This window comes from Paramisgurnus dabryanus, chromosome 8 (assembly GCF_030506205.2).
Source record: "Paramisgurnus dabryanus chromosome 8, PD_genome_1.1, whole genome shotgun sequence".
NCBI lineage: Eukaryota > Metazoa > Chordata > Actinopteri > Cypriniformes > Cobitidae > Paramisgurnus > Paramisgurnus dabryanus.
Window position 1 is genome coordinate 20725915 of NC_133344.1, and position 15524 is coordinate 20741438.

Genomic DNA, 15524 nt, shown 5'->3' on the forward strand with positions numbered 1-15524 from the left:
GAATAAAAGTAATAGGGCTGTGTCTGTACTGACTTATGATAGTACCAGTCGTACATTTCTACCCTACGTAGAGATTCAGCTGTAAAGCTTATATGGTGGTATATGAAATGTGTACTTCTTATAAAAATGAGTACTATTACTAAAATGTGATACTGTTACTGTGATATTAGATTTTAGTTACCGCCCAATAATATAAAGGGTTATGGTAGGATTCAGCTAGTAACAGCTTTTTGGGAGTAAATGTATGTAAAGATTGTATTCACAAATACATAACTGGAAAAATATATATATTAACTAAAATGTTCACATAACGATTTCTACAGCTTTTCTGGCCATTAAAGGAGACATTTTACAAGACTTTTTTAAGTTGTCAAATAAATCTTGGTGTCCCCAGAGTACATATGTGAAGTTCTAGCTCAAAATACCATATAGATAATTTCTTATAACATGTTAAAATCGCCACTTTGTAGGTGTGGTTGGATAGTGCAGATTAAGCGGTGGTATTATCCCCTTCTGACATCACAAGGGGAGCCAAATTTCAATGTCCTGTTTTTTGCTTGCAGAGAATGGGTTACCAAAACTAAGTTAATGTGTTGTTCTTTTTCACAGACGCAATTATAGCACTTCAACATAGAAAAAGTCAGATTTTCATGATATGTCCCCTTTAAAAAAAAAGTTACTGTGGTATCCCTAAAAAAGCGCTATATGAAGCATCAGGAATTCCTCAAGCTGAGAAAGACCTTCACGTTTAAAGTCCTTGTGTGAGAAGCCACCATGGCTGAATTTTGAAGGGTACGAAAACAAGGTCGGTTTAGCTCAGGGTGTGTTGCACCCATCACTATTTTGAATAAGGGGCAAACAAACCAGTTCAGACGGCCATATATATTCAAATTCCTTTGCAGACATCATGTTGATGGATGTTGTTTTTATATTCAAATACACATGCTTAGCTTTATGAGTCTGACTGAGGTAGATCAAAACCTCCTCCTTTACATTCAACCTTATCACATGCTTCAAAGAAATTCAGCTTCCACACAGAATTGAGGGAACGTGATGGGACATCTTAAAATAAGCACACAGAAAAGTCAGGGGTGTCAGAGCTTTAAATGGGCTGCTTCAGCCTGAACAGAGGGCTTTTTAATTAACAGTTCTGCCCTCAGAGGAAGAGATGCTCTTCGCAGTATATCAGGACTAAAGCAGTCGGACATCTGATCCACAACACCATGCACAAAATACACTGCCAGAAGAATGAATTTAACAAAGCTGGAAGAAAGTGGGACCAAAACACACCAAAAATTTAAGTGTGAATCCCATATATTATATTTGTGATATTGGCCATTGAGAAAAGGAAAGGAAGCCTATTTGTAGAACCTTGAAGATTTATTTTCATTGTGACATTTTTATGACAACACAGCACATTTTAGTACCCTAGGTTAATGCAATAAAAATCTAATTTGCCTTGCTGTGAGGTATAAAATATATTTAAGAAATTTCTCTTTTTTACAACACAAGGGATTACAAGTAATAAATGTTTTAAATGCAGGCACAGCACATAAACTATACACTACATCTCGATCTTAAAGAGATAGTTCGGCCAAAAATGATATTAAACCCCTGATTTACTCACCCCCAAGCTGTCCGAGTTGCATATGTCCATCGTTTTTCAGACAAACACATTTTCGGATATTTTAGAAAATGTTTTAGATCTTTCAGTTGATTAAATGTAATGTTACGGGGTCCACCCATAGTCCACGACCTTCAAGTCCAAAAAAGTGCGTCCATCCTTCACAAATTAAATCCAAACCAGGATGATAAATAAAGGTCTTCTGAGGGTTATCCGCGTGGAAAATTAATACCTTCCGGTAGCGCCGCCATCTTATGCTGAGTTTACACCAAACGCATTTTGGGCGTTAAAATCGCGTCTACCGTGCGTGGTTTGCCGCTTGAACAATTTGGATACATTCGCGCGTGTAGAGCGGAGTAGACGCGCGGAAAAAGCAAGCATTTGACGCGCGTCCGAAGCAAAATCCGCTTCTTGTGGGAGGGGCAACTGCTGTGCGAGTGTCTGTTTGCAAGATGACTGATATTACTTGTGCATTTATCAAGAGAGTTACCAGTTTGTATTGGGTAACCTTACTATAGGGGGAAAATAAACGGCGCGGGTAGATAAACGTCACGTGACTCAAAAGTGAAGTGTGTATTACAACTTACCAGGTTGCCCAAAGTCCTTACTGACACTCTTCCAAGCGAGGTCCTTTTTATTCCTGTCTCCTCTATAGAAATAACAACTTGTGTCATATAGCTTTGAGTGACTGCTTGAGTGAGTGACTCAACAGCAGCAGGCAGGCTCCTGATTGGTTAACGCGGCGCAAAATTCCGCCAAAGTTCAAATTTTTCAACCTGGGCGTCAGCCGCAAATTCGCGTGATCCGCAAAATGCACAAAAGCACCATTCGCGCACAACGCTCATTCACAAGCTTCACGCGCGAATGAGGCGGAAACGCGTCTTCCGCTCCGCGCCGAATGCCTCTTCCGCGCCGCGGGACCTCCTGACGCGCGTCAACGCGTCTGCACATTAACTTAACATTGAAATCACTCGCGCTTCACGCCTCTACCGCGGTTGGTGTAAATGCAGCATTAGACTCCTCTGTATTCAGGAGAGAGTATTAGCGTAGTGTACGCACTTTTCTTAGTGACGTATGACAAACTCGGAGGGCGGGGGCACAGAGCAGCAGCAGAGTAACCTCCGTAGGCTGCGTAAGCTCTCATCCTGAATGCGGACGCGACTAAGATGGCGGCGCTACCGGAAGGTAGTTATTTTCGTTAATACAGTTTTAAATATGGATATTTCTACAACAACACCGCACGGATTACCCTCAGAAGACCTTTGTTTATCATTCTGGAGCCGTTTGGATTTAATTTATAAAGGATGGACGCACTTTTTTTGGACTTGAAGGTCGTGGACTATGGGTGGACCCCGTAATATTACATTTAATCAACTGAAAGATCTAAAACATTTTCTAAAATATCCAAAAATGTGTTTGTCTGAAAAACGATGGACATATGCAACTCGGACAGCTTGGGGGTGAGTAAATCATGGGATTTAATATCATTTTTGGCCAAACTATCCCTTTAATTTATAAATTGGTGTGAATGTTATGCATGCAGCTATTTGCATGAAGCTATTTAAACTTAATTTATAAAGTATCCAAATAATATGAGTTATAATTGTATTACAGCAAACATGCAATTCAAGTAAAACCTGTTAAAGTGTCATGAAAGTGCAATTCTTTATGCAAAACATTACTTAGTTTTCTTTGATTTTGGGGTTAAAAACCAGAAAAATAATAGAGAAATGTTCTGATCCTCATCAGTGCCTTTAAAACCACAATATAAGCAGCCCAGAATAGCCTGATAAAGGCTGTGGATTAAAGGGTTAACAGACCCGCTCCTGTACGCTTTCACCCTTCTACACTTCAAAGGTAAGCCATTTCTCTGCTTGGCCTGTGCATCTGCCAAACCCAGAGCCTCTTAAGAGCTACTTTTGACTGTTGTGGTTGTAAAAAAAAACCTGTCCCATCTGTGAGCCTTTCAAGTTCAGGGTATAAAAGCACCAGGCTGCCTGCCATTAGAATGCTCCTTTAAATAAATAAACAACTACAGAAAAAACACTGGCTGCCTCAATTCTGTTTACATTCATATTGACCAGAATTATTATAAAATAACCAAGTAAGACATTTTTTTAATTTCTAGACAAAATTGGTAAAAGGAAAACATAAGCAGATTTTTGGTTTTAATGCTGCTAATGATCACACTAAACTAATATAAATTTTGTATAATTTAAATTTCATAATTTAATATTATAACTTTACAGCATGTTTACAGTTAAAAGAATTCATTTTAGGTAAACAACAGAAAATTGAGAGGTTCCTCACCCTAACGGTACATTCACACGGGGTGTAAGCGTTAACGCTTAACGGAAGGCTTGTCTGAAGCGTGGCCAACAGCCAATCACTGTGGCCGCAACATAAGCTCCGGTCTTCCATAAACGTAATTGGCTTGCTCTGCCTAGGTTATTTGCATAAGGCGATATGATTGGCTGACGCACGCGTTGCCGCTTGAAAAGTTGAGAAATTTTCAACTTCTGCCGCGAGCAATGGCACTGACGCGGCGCCGACGGATCCACAATTCAGTTCGCCAACGCTTGACGTCACCCATTAAAAGTTAATGGGAAGCGTCAACGCTTACGCCCCGTGTGAATGCGCCGTAACAAGAGGGATAAATTATAGTCCGAAAGCACCTGCTCCTACAAAAATCTTCATGTAGCCTTGAAATAGTCATTTTCAGAGGTAAATTTGGACTGTCTGCAAACTTAAAGATGTCATCTCTATTATTCACGGCTTAAAATTATAAACTCTTAACATAGACTTCCAATCCTTATTTATATACATTGTATTTCCGAAACCAACACAACAGACCTTTGGAAACCGATGGAAACAGCATGGAGAACGGCTAATCATCTATCAATCAACTCAATCGCTCTTATAAATAAATACCTTTTTGTAAAGCAAAGCATGAAAACAGTTTTTTTTGCATTAGGGATGCACAGAATATTCGGACGAAAAAATTATCTTTTTTGTTCAATATTAGAATAAGTAAAGATGAAATTAATTTTACCAAACAATAAAGTTTTTGATGACGCGATCAAATAGCAACCAGCATAGAGGGAGAATCGCGGGCGGTTTATAGTACACGTGTCGGCTAGGCTTGTTGCGATAGTCGGTGAAAGGTGATTACCGGTGCTTAAGCCTCTCACCGGTTAGATCACTTGCCCACCGCGACACCGTCTTTCACCGTCGTTTTGACATTTTCTTGTAATTAAATAATTTAGTTTCGTTAGAGAGAGCAAACCCTTACAACTGAATGTGTCTGCTCCCTGAATTCAGCGAAGCTGAACGCGCATCACGTCACAGAGCAGCAGGTGTCAGATTTCATTTATTTCAGTCAGAGTTTGCGAGGCTCGCGTCATCACAGAGCAGCGGCTGCGGGTGTCAGATTTCATTTTTTCCTGTCAGACTGCGCTGAGCAGACAATGGCAGAAGCCGCGTGCTTACTCGTTTTTGTTATAAGATACATATATGATGTTTAATATAGGCGATATCGTTTTGTTGTTGTGTTTTTCATTAAGAATAATAATAAACCCATCATTCAAGCAGCGCTGGAGGAATAGCCGGTTGTTCTGCTTGGGACTGGCGGGTTTCTGTCAGAAGTACCTGCGCACATTGACTCAAGCACTTAAACCAGCTGTTGCACTCGCATTTGCACGCAAATTCATACGCGATATAACACAGTGTACGCAAGCGCTGGATTTAAACAACAGTTGCATCTAATTCAAAAGTGAAAGTAAAATGTGAACTTCTGTGCATTTATAAGCCCCTCCCACCCGGTGAAACCGGTAAAACCGGGTTTGTCATGCGCTGATTAACCGGTGGGAAAATTCTGTCACCGCAACAACCCTAGTGTCGGCAGTGTGGAAGCTTTTCAAAGTATCTGATAAAGATTATTTTCAGACAAATCCCAGATTATAAATAAGCTTCAAAACTTTTAATAAGATCCTGGTTTTTTCCAATGTATTTTTATCAACCAATACAGATAATTATGCAGCATTAAGGGTCACGATTTTAAATAAATTTTAAATCGAAATCGATCGAAATTAAGTCACAACCTTGAACCTCGAATAAAAAAATGGGTTTGTAATGCTACTTCTTCTGTGGCACAATTGGAGTTTCTGCACGAGAGCGCCCTCTGGCATTTGAATGTGGCGGCATTTCACCGTAATTCATTCAAAATCATTCATTGAGAAAACATGCATTTGCATGATAAATCGTTAGACCCCTAAAATCGTCAATAGTGTCACCCCCCCATGTTACGTTCAGTCGGCTTGTCAAGCGGGAAAAAAAACACGTGTTCAGTGCTGTGAGTCAACCTCCTTTAACTTGGCTATCTACAGCCAGTCAAAAGATAGCATGGCAGATGCAGCTGAGAGTTATGAAAACAGCATTTAAACATGACTTATTGGGGTATAGTCTCACAATCTCATCTGACGGTAATAAAAGCGTGTTTTTTAAGGTGTAAAGTACTGACAGGAATGTTCATCTGACAGGAAGTTTAGTTTTATCAGGTATGTGCATGTACCATATTTTTCCACTGGCAGCACGACTTACTAGGGGTGTCACAATTAATCGATTGTGCGATGCATCGCGATGCGGGGGTGGACGATTCTGCATCGATGCAGTAATAACCCATAATCGATTATAGCCTGCCTACATCATTCGTCGCGTACAGGTATGTGGCGGTAGAAAAAATGGCAGAGGGTTGTGAGAAACGAGTGATAAAAAATGCACCGGGTATTTTAAAAGCCGATGTCTGGGCTCATTTCGGCTTCTATGAAAATGCTGGTACTGTAAGCACGAACTGGACAAGACACACGCCCGAAATGACCGGAGCCCGACATAATGCAGCCCGAATTCGAACGTACATTTAGATTGACAGCTTTTTAAAAGCCCGAACCCGTTTACAGCACGACATTATTTAAATGTGCGCACACACACAGCTTTTGTAAAGAATGAGAAATTTACACAGGTTTTAACATTATTTATTCATTACTAATTATCTACACGCAAAGTTGAAGTTGAAACAAAGAAATAAAATAAGTCATCTGTAACATTGTAACATCTCATTCTAAATATGCCTATGCAATACACTATAAATAGGCCAATAAAAAGATTATTTCTTAACGAATTAAATTAAGATAATACATTCTGAATTAAGATGGGTATTTGGCAATAACGAAATTAAGAGAAAGGCTCCGTGGGATTTGCGTCGGCACTTCTCTCCATTACTGCCAACATTAGTCTATATCCTTTGTCTAAATTATGTATTTAAGACTCAATTAATATTTAGTTATACATTGAAAAACCTTTACTCACCAAGATTAGACTACATGTTTTTGATTAGGATAATTATTAAATAAATGGCTTCAGCGCGGTCCTGCGCTACTGAACTTGACTGCTCATTTACCTCACAAAGCCGGAGCGGAAGCCCGAGCCCGCCCCGAGCCCGTGTAAAATGTTAGAAATAAAGCCCGAACCCGCCCGAGCCCGTCGGGTTCGGGCAAAGATCTTCAGCTCTAGTGTAAAGCCTGCCATGCACAAATAAAATATGTAGGCAATACCACTAATCTAAGAGACCACGTTAACCGTTTTCACCCCGAGCTGCTAAAGAATGCAAGTGTTGATAATGCTTTAATTGACAGTAGTATTATGCACTTTTAGTTTTTCCTAATGTTTTAGTTTTAAATGCTGCTGTTGTTTGCTGTTTACAGAACAAGTTTGTCTTGTTTCCTATTAAGTAGTATACTTTAGTATACTTCTTGAAGAAAACAAAATACAAAGGAGTTCAAATACTGTATCTGACTTCTTACATTCATCAAAATAAATGTAGCAATGTGCAGTAATTAAAAAAAAGGATGCAATGCATCGTGATGCATCATGATGCATCGTAACATCGAATTGAATCGAATCGTTAACTTAATAATCGGAATCGAATTGAATCGAGGAACCAGTGAAGATTCACACCTCTACGACTTACATGGCAGGGCATCTCCGGGTTCAAGGTCAGATATTATCTTTCATAAAAGTCTAATCTAAAAATGGTATAGCATTTTTTTGTTCTTTCAAAAAAAAAAAAAAATATCGAGAATTGGATCGAATTGACACCGTAAAAAAAAATGTCATCGAATTGAGGATTTGGAGAACTATGACACCCCGATGCAGCATACTGATGTTAAACACAAACCAGGACACCGAAGACACTCAGCATTTATATCTGCAACCACACCATGTTGTGACAAAAACACAAAGCATTTCTCTTCAGTGCACACAAACCAGACACCAATTTACCAGAACATCACGTTTAAGTCAGGCTAACCGTCACCACACTAACTTTCCTTGCACAGATCGAACCGCCAATTTAACAGAAGCAGACTGACGCTTAAGTGAAGCCTCGGTTACATTCCAGTGCAGAGCTATGCCTTTACCCAGAGAAACGTGGGGCAATGGGGGCGCTTGGCAGATGCATCTCAACCAATTTCCCCTTTAGCTGGCCATACTGGGCTGACCCCAGTGGTAAACAAACAATTACCATTATACTTAACACATGACATAATAACACATGCGTCTGGAATGTCATCTTTATCAGGGCTCAAGAACTGAAGCTGCAAGTGAAAATACGAGCAGACTCATGTGGGCTGCGATTAAGATAGAGACAGAGATACTGTTATCTAGTAAGTCTCTGCTTTTGGATCTGGTTTGAGCACCAGGAGGCCTGTGGGACGCAAGTTGAACAGCCAAATTTGTATTGTTATTATAAATACGACCAAACTGTTGGCAACACAGAGAGAGAGAGAGAGAGAGGAATAGCATGGATATGATTTCATGCACAAAGGGGGCACACGATAACTAAGCTGTCAAAAAGTCTAAGCTATGTCAAAAACACAAGCTATGGCCAAAAACACAACCTAGAAATGGCCACAAGTGCATCCTAAAGATATTCTTTCTCTGATTCTACCAAACATTCACAACATATCACATTAACAAGGCACGCTACACATAATACAGGACACACATGGAATTCCCAGAACCCACAAATGAGCCATCAAAGTCAAGCGAAGGCTTCTAAAATTACTGCGGTTTAGCATTTAACGCTTCTGTTTCCCGTAACTTTGTTCACATGCACCATGAGTCAATATCAAACTACAATTGTAAACGGTAAATGTGGTCCAGTAGGTTTCAAAATGAACTTTTGGGCTCAGTTCCAGGTCAAAAACAGTTAAAGGAATAACTTCACCCGAAAATGAAAATTAGCCTAGATTTTACTCACCCTGAAGCCATCCTAGGTGTATATGACTTTCTTTTATAAGCTAAATACAGTCACCCGTTCTTTCTGTGTTTATGAAGCTTTGATTGTGTTTATAGTGCGCAATTTAACATGTGTTCATGTTTCACGTGTAAAAAAGGTGGTATTTTCACACAATTTACTTAACTGTATAGTGCCGTTTTCACTGTCCTAAAAACAGGCTGATGTCTTCCTTGTCCTATGAAGTCCCTCCTTTAGAAATACGTAAAGAGTTCTGATTGTGTAGTTTGTTTAGTGTGCTGTGATTCGATAGCAGCTTAGCTTGCCGTTAGCTTAGCTAGTGACTGACGTATTCCTGTGGGCGGAGTTTAGTCAAAAAACTGTTCTAGTGACGTCATTAAAGCAGGAAGTAGAGGGCTGTCGTCCAAAGCGGCCATTCGCTGTAGGCTTTGAAAGGGGAATTCTGTTAAAGAAAATATATCACCTGGCAGTGAACTTTGAGCTTTATCATTATGCAGGTATTATTTATGATATTATAGCAACATAACACACTAACTAGGGTTTTAAAAAATGGGATCAGAAAGAACGTGACCTTTAAATAATATCCTGGCTCTTTTCTTCCTAGGCGAGGCAATGGGGTTTTGTAAGGAAACATTTATATTTCAAATGTTTTAGACCCAACATTGCAAAAACCCATCGCTCAGCCTCGGAAAACAGCTTAAACAACTTGAAGTCAAATGCGACTTATGTGTCAAAATTATTTCATATGAACCAAGAGAAACTATTAGCGTCTACAGTTGCGAGAGAGTCCGCTATATGCTGCTCCTGTATTTCTGTAATTCAATGGATTCAGTGATGTGGAATGACTTCGGGACCTTTTTGAACTTGATTTGGTTTGTCGTGTTAATTTAGCCTCTCAGATATGTTCTGTATTCTAAATAACTGTTTATGTTACTTTAACATGTACGGACATCTATTCAGCTGTTCTGTGCTATTTTTAAGTTGAATAACTTGCCTTTCCATAAAATGTATGTTCTTCGGATTGGATTTTGTGAAATCATTTTCTAAAGAAACGCGACATATAGTCCAGTGCGACTCATATGTTTTTTTCTCTTCAAAGCGCATTTTGACTGATGCGACTTATACTCCGGAGCGACTTATAGTCCGGAAAATACGGTAATGTTTTGGCAATGGTGAGAAAATTGGCAAAATAATTAGGAAAATGAAAAAAAAAATGTCAGCCTTTATATATATCGCGTCATTCACATCGCCCCAAGCAAGGACGCGTCTGATAATTGTATACACACACACACACACACACACACACACACACACACACACACACACACACACACACACACTCTAAAAACAAATATAGCACCAAAAGTGGTTCTTTGCTCGTAATCATAGAAGAACCGTTTTTAGTGCCATATAGCATCGGTGAAGCACCTGTGTAGAACCACATAGTGCTAGGTAGAACCATATGTGGTGCTATATGGCCCCCATATGGTTCTTCACTGGTGCTATATGGCACTACAAACGGTTCTTCTATGATTACTAGCAAAGAACCACTTTTGGTGCTATATAGCACCGTTTTTTTTTTAGAGTGATATATATGTAATTAAGTTAATGCATATGATAACTTAACAGCTGCAAAGAAAAATGTGTGAAATCTTGTTATCAAGATTTTCTGCATTAAGTGCAAATTCACAATAATAAAACAATCACAAAATGCTGCATAATTATACATCACCGGCAAAATGTATGAATATTCAATATATCACCCAGTTTTGGCAACAGATATGGCTTTTTCCCAGAAATCATGATAGCCGGCATTTAGCCTGCTGACTAGAAAACAAGCTCATCACCCACATCCTCCTTTTCCATAAACTATCAATTATATTTGGTGTCATTTCACTTTTCAAGACAAGAACTCAAAACGCTTTTCCACATTCACTTTTCAAGAAACTTTACAAATGCAGATCATTTCAACAAAGCTATAATTGATGTGTAGTTTAAGGAATAATCTAAAATATTTAACTCTACCTTCATTTGTATCAAATAGAAGCAAGCATGTGACCTGCACGCTGTCTGCAGCAGGGCCAAAAGCAATTTATCTAAACCCTCACAGCTGCGCGCTGGAAAGGGCACAAATTACACTACAGAACACCATCCAAAAGTGGCACTCTATAGATAACACAAAGACCAACCTAACGGTGTTCCTCTTTTATATCACTCTCTTTATGTCTTTGGCCACCGGCTCCCAGCTGAGCATCTGTTCGGATATATGAATGGGGCACAACAGAGTGCATTAACAATATTAATCTATGGCTGGTTTGTGAGCAAGTGGTGGGTGTTCCTTGTATCACTCTGCCCCCCTGCTTCTCTTAAGGGGGAACCCTGGATGAGTATTCCTCTATGACTGGGACTCTGGAGGACAGCTATAAATATATCAGTGTGCAACAGAGCAGATTAAAAGCAGACAATGGGTAACAGGAAGTGGTTTTGAGGAAAGGTCAGGCTAAGATTACATAGGCAGAGGTATGCGGGTTGTCTGGTGGCCAAAGCTCTGCCTAATTTTGTGCCCCCTGTTCATGGCACAGATACAGGTGACTTCTTTGTGAATATGCAGGGGTCATAGGAGACAGAATATGGTGTGCATGTAATAAAAAGATCTCTGTAACTCATACGTTAAAGTAAAAGACAAAAGTATAGTGTTTTTGTATAATAACTGTATAGTAACATTTACAAAAAAATCCTCTTCACCTTTGAACTGAAAGCCAAGCTGTCTGCAAAAATGAATCAATGTAAACTTAATAATTATTACCTAGCCAGTGATAAAATGCACAGTAATTTAATTCTGAGATTTTTCATTAAACTAATCTATCGTGTTTTAACATAATGCATTTCTTCAAAAACCATATTCAATCCTACCACCTCAAATGAACCTCAGAAGAGAAGTCACGGCTGGACCATCTACATGAAAGCAGGGTGTGTGCCGATTCTGCCAAAGGATATTGCATTTCCTCTGAATTACAAACTCTTTCTGAGAACTTAGTCTTGCCTTTTATTAAACATTACACATATTACTCAACATCATCTGTGCATGGAGACTAATGTTTCTCAACTGGGGGCCACTAGATGGCCTAAACAAACTTTAAGGGGGTCTTGAGATGGCTTAAAATTATTTAAAGTAAGACAAAATAAACCTTAATGAATAATAATCGAGACACGTCTTAGTGTTTGGTTATTTTGTAACACATAGTCTGGCCAATTTGTGAGTGGGGGGCAGTGGAGGGGCCTTGACATCAAAAAGGCTGAGATTCACCAAAGTAAACAGACAGCTGTGCCTTTAACTGGTTCTGTTGTTGTGTCTTTTAAAGACACACAAATATATATTTAAAAGAAAAGGCATGCATGAAGAAAATCCACTGCATCCTGTTATGTGGTGGTCAACCAAACATCTCACCATTTTCAGTTAAAGGTTCAATGTCTGCAAGTTTTAACATGGACCAAAGTTAACACGTGACATAGACACTGTACTCTCGTGAAGACTCTTTCTCTGACTGACATGAAGTAAATGTTGAGCATTTAAGTCTGCTTATCTCTTAAGCATGCATCTTACTGTATAATTCTTTGCCAAAAGCTGTTCCTCATTCCCCTCTTAAGATGTCACACGGGTATCTAAAAACAGTACCTCTTCTTCCTAACAAGTCTGACAGGTGAAACACTTCAATGTTCCTACATTGTGGCATTCCTGACTTTGTGGAAGTCATCCACACCAACAGATGTCATAAGCCAATCAGAAACTTCAATTTAAAAAAAAAGTTACGTCTGTTCAAAATGTTTTACTCACCAAACAACACCGAAAGCTCCGTATCCGATAGGTCTGTCCGGTTCAATATCCAGCTGCGGTTGTAAGTGATGCGAGTGTTGATGATGATGATGATGGTGCGCCTTCACAGCGGCTGCGGCGGCGGCTTGAACTTGCGCTGGGGCTGCAGCGGCCGCCGGGCCCGGAGCTTGACCGGGAGCGGGCGAGGGGAAGTACGGCTGCTGCTGGCTCGGGTTCAGCATCACCGCCGCCGCGGCGGCAGCAGCTGCGGCCGCAGCCGTGGAAGCGTGCTGCTGTACGGGGTGTACGGCGGCGGCCGAACCGGGGTGTTGGAGGTGATGCTGGCCCGGGTGATGATGGTGATGGAGGTGGGCGGGTGGCGGGAGATGGGGTAGCTGCTGGTGATGGTGCGGGTGATGCGCTGCCACTGCCGAGGTGCCGCCGTTGTATGCAGCCATCATTTTCGCGGCATTGGAAGCCGTGGTTCCGCACAGAGCCATTCACTCACTCAACAGCCACAAAAATGATGGGATAACAAAAACAAAGATGGACGAGAAGCAAAATATGGTACTTCAAACAAGATCAGACGGCGGCGAGATGGACAAGGGTGCTGTCAGGAAAAGCCGCGATGGTCAAACTCTCATTTGGCTGCCATTTAGCCAAACGGTGAGTGAAATCAAAACATAAATGTCCGGCGTATAGGATAAGTATGGAAAGGTGTCATACTAACGTGACAAAAGATCAACCAGCCTTATCTTTCTTTGATCTGACCTACTTCCGAGAATATTTCTATTTGAATAAAAAAACGTTTTACACCAGCAAATAAATCTATCGCAGAGGGATAACAAAAAAGTAAAAACAAAATGATTAAATCAAAATGCGACTGATAAAAAACCCGCTCCCCCCATAATAAATAATTTCTACACGGCCTCAAATCTCCCTCATGGTGGAGATATAAGGGAGCACCTTGCTTTGCTCGAAACTTGCGCTTATTTCCCTCTCTTTTGCACGGAAAGGGAAACTGGTGAATAGCACAGGTTACGTAGGAGATGCAACATTCATCTTTTAAATGTCTTCATATTTGCCATTTTGGGTCGATCCAGCCCCGTTTCCACCGCCAGGGCTGCATGCAGTTTGCAGAAGTTACGCGAATCTTAATCAGGCCACTGTTGCCGACTTGATTCTTGCTCGCCAGCTTACTTGCTTAACATGAAACTGGATTTATTCAATCAAATTCAATCAAAAATGACCAGTGTAACAAACTCTACGCATCGGATTGCTACGCGGTATCGATCCGGGAAGCTTTCTTTGCAGTATGGCGCTCCGTTGCCGCTTTTTGTCGCGCTCGAAATAAAACCCCTGCTGTAGAAGGATACCTCCAGATCCTCTCCAAAAGTCAAATTCCCCGAAGCCTCTGTATTCTCGATACACCCATCACGCTGATCAACTGAGCAATCCCTTTTCCTGGAACGAGGAAAACATTCTTCCGAAGCCTATCAACTTATTTTCCCCATCGATACGGTGCTCGTTCACCGGCGTGCTGTCGTCTCGCTTTTAATCGCGCGGGCATGTATATCCAGTTGAGATAACGAATACAAAATCGAAATCAAAACATCCAGCGTTCCTAAAACAGGCGGCCAGCGTCCTCACCCCCAGCCGGATGGTGCTGCCAGGACCTGGTAAGGCACACGCGCAGCCCTGCCGTCTTGGGTACCCGTCTGTTCCTCGTATGATTGAAGGGCGTTTGGGCCAATCACGTTTTAAGACTGAAGACGCGCAGCCAATCAGCTGCTGAGATGAAAGAACGGACGTCCAACCATAATAAACAGGCCCCTGTTGCGTGTGTAACAGCGCCATTATGGCTACGAGATACTGTAAAAGCCTATGAGAGTTTATGGAGACCTTGAGCCGTAATGGCGACCGAAGGGGCCCACTTACACAGAGATATTACGCGAGACATGCCATCCAATTAGCACCTGCCATTGAAGTGAGTCCCTTGTCTGAAAGGAAAGCCATGATTCGCTGTCAAATCAGTTTTCAAAGGGTAGAAAAAGCGGATAAACAAGGGTCAAATCAATTAAAATTGTACATTATATTGATAATGTAAAAATTCATTTTTAAATATTGCTGTTATAGAACATAAAAATATCACTTTAAAAGACACTGTGATTTTTAATAAATAATTAATTATTTGTAATAATATTATTTTATAACTTGTTCATAATCATTCAGTCAGGATTACAGTTAGCCTATGCATGCGCCTTAATAAATGTTTAATAACAATAAAGTCGTTTCATCTGAATATGATTATCATTTACAATTAGCATATGCATTTGGCAGATGCTGTTATCCAAAGCAACTTACAATTCATTCAACCTATACATTTTATTAATATGTGTGTTGCCTGGGAATTGATCCCATGACCTTTGCATTGCTAACGCAGTGTGCTACCAATTGAACTGCAGAAACAGAAGTAGGACTTTTATTTAATGTATGACAAAAATTGTTTATCAAACACAAGTGGAAAAAAATTAAAACATTACATAATTAAAACATTGGGTTATGAACACACTTTAAAAAATCTTTGCTGCCTTACTTTTTTTTATCAACTCGGATTTACAAGTCATTTTAACTTACTATTATTTATCTTGACAAGCGATTAGTTGCCACAACTTATAAAATGAAGTTGACTTATTTTAACTATATTTAAATTTAAACCAACTCATCTGTAGTTATAACAACTCATCTCTAGTCAAGATAAATAATAATAAGTT

At 40.1% G+C, this 15524-nt stretch overlaps 1 protein-coding gene across 1 annotated transcript in view; it reads right to left on the minus strand.

Annotated features, from left to right (window-relative positions):
• Positions 1–14465, minus strand: part of nlk2 (nemo-like kinase, type 2) — a 102920-nt gene extending 88455 nt beyond the window's left edge. Inside the window, exon 1 of the mRNA XM_065280911.1 lies at positions 12772–14465. Coding sequence (XP_065136983.1) covers positions 12772–13250 — 479 coding nt within the window. The 5' untranslated portion in view covers positions 13251–14465. The remainder of the gene's footprint in view (positions 1–12771) is intronic.
• Positions 14466–15524: the final 1059 nt, after the last annotated feature.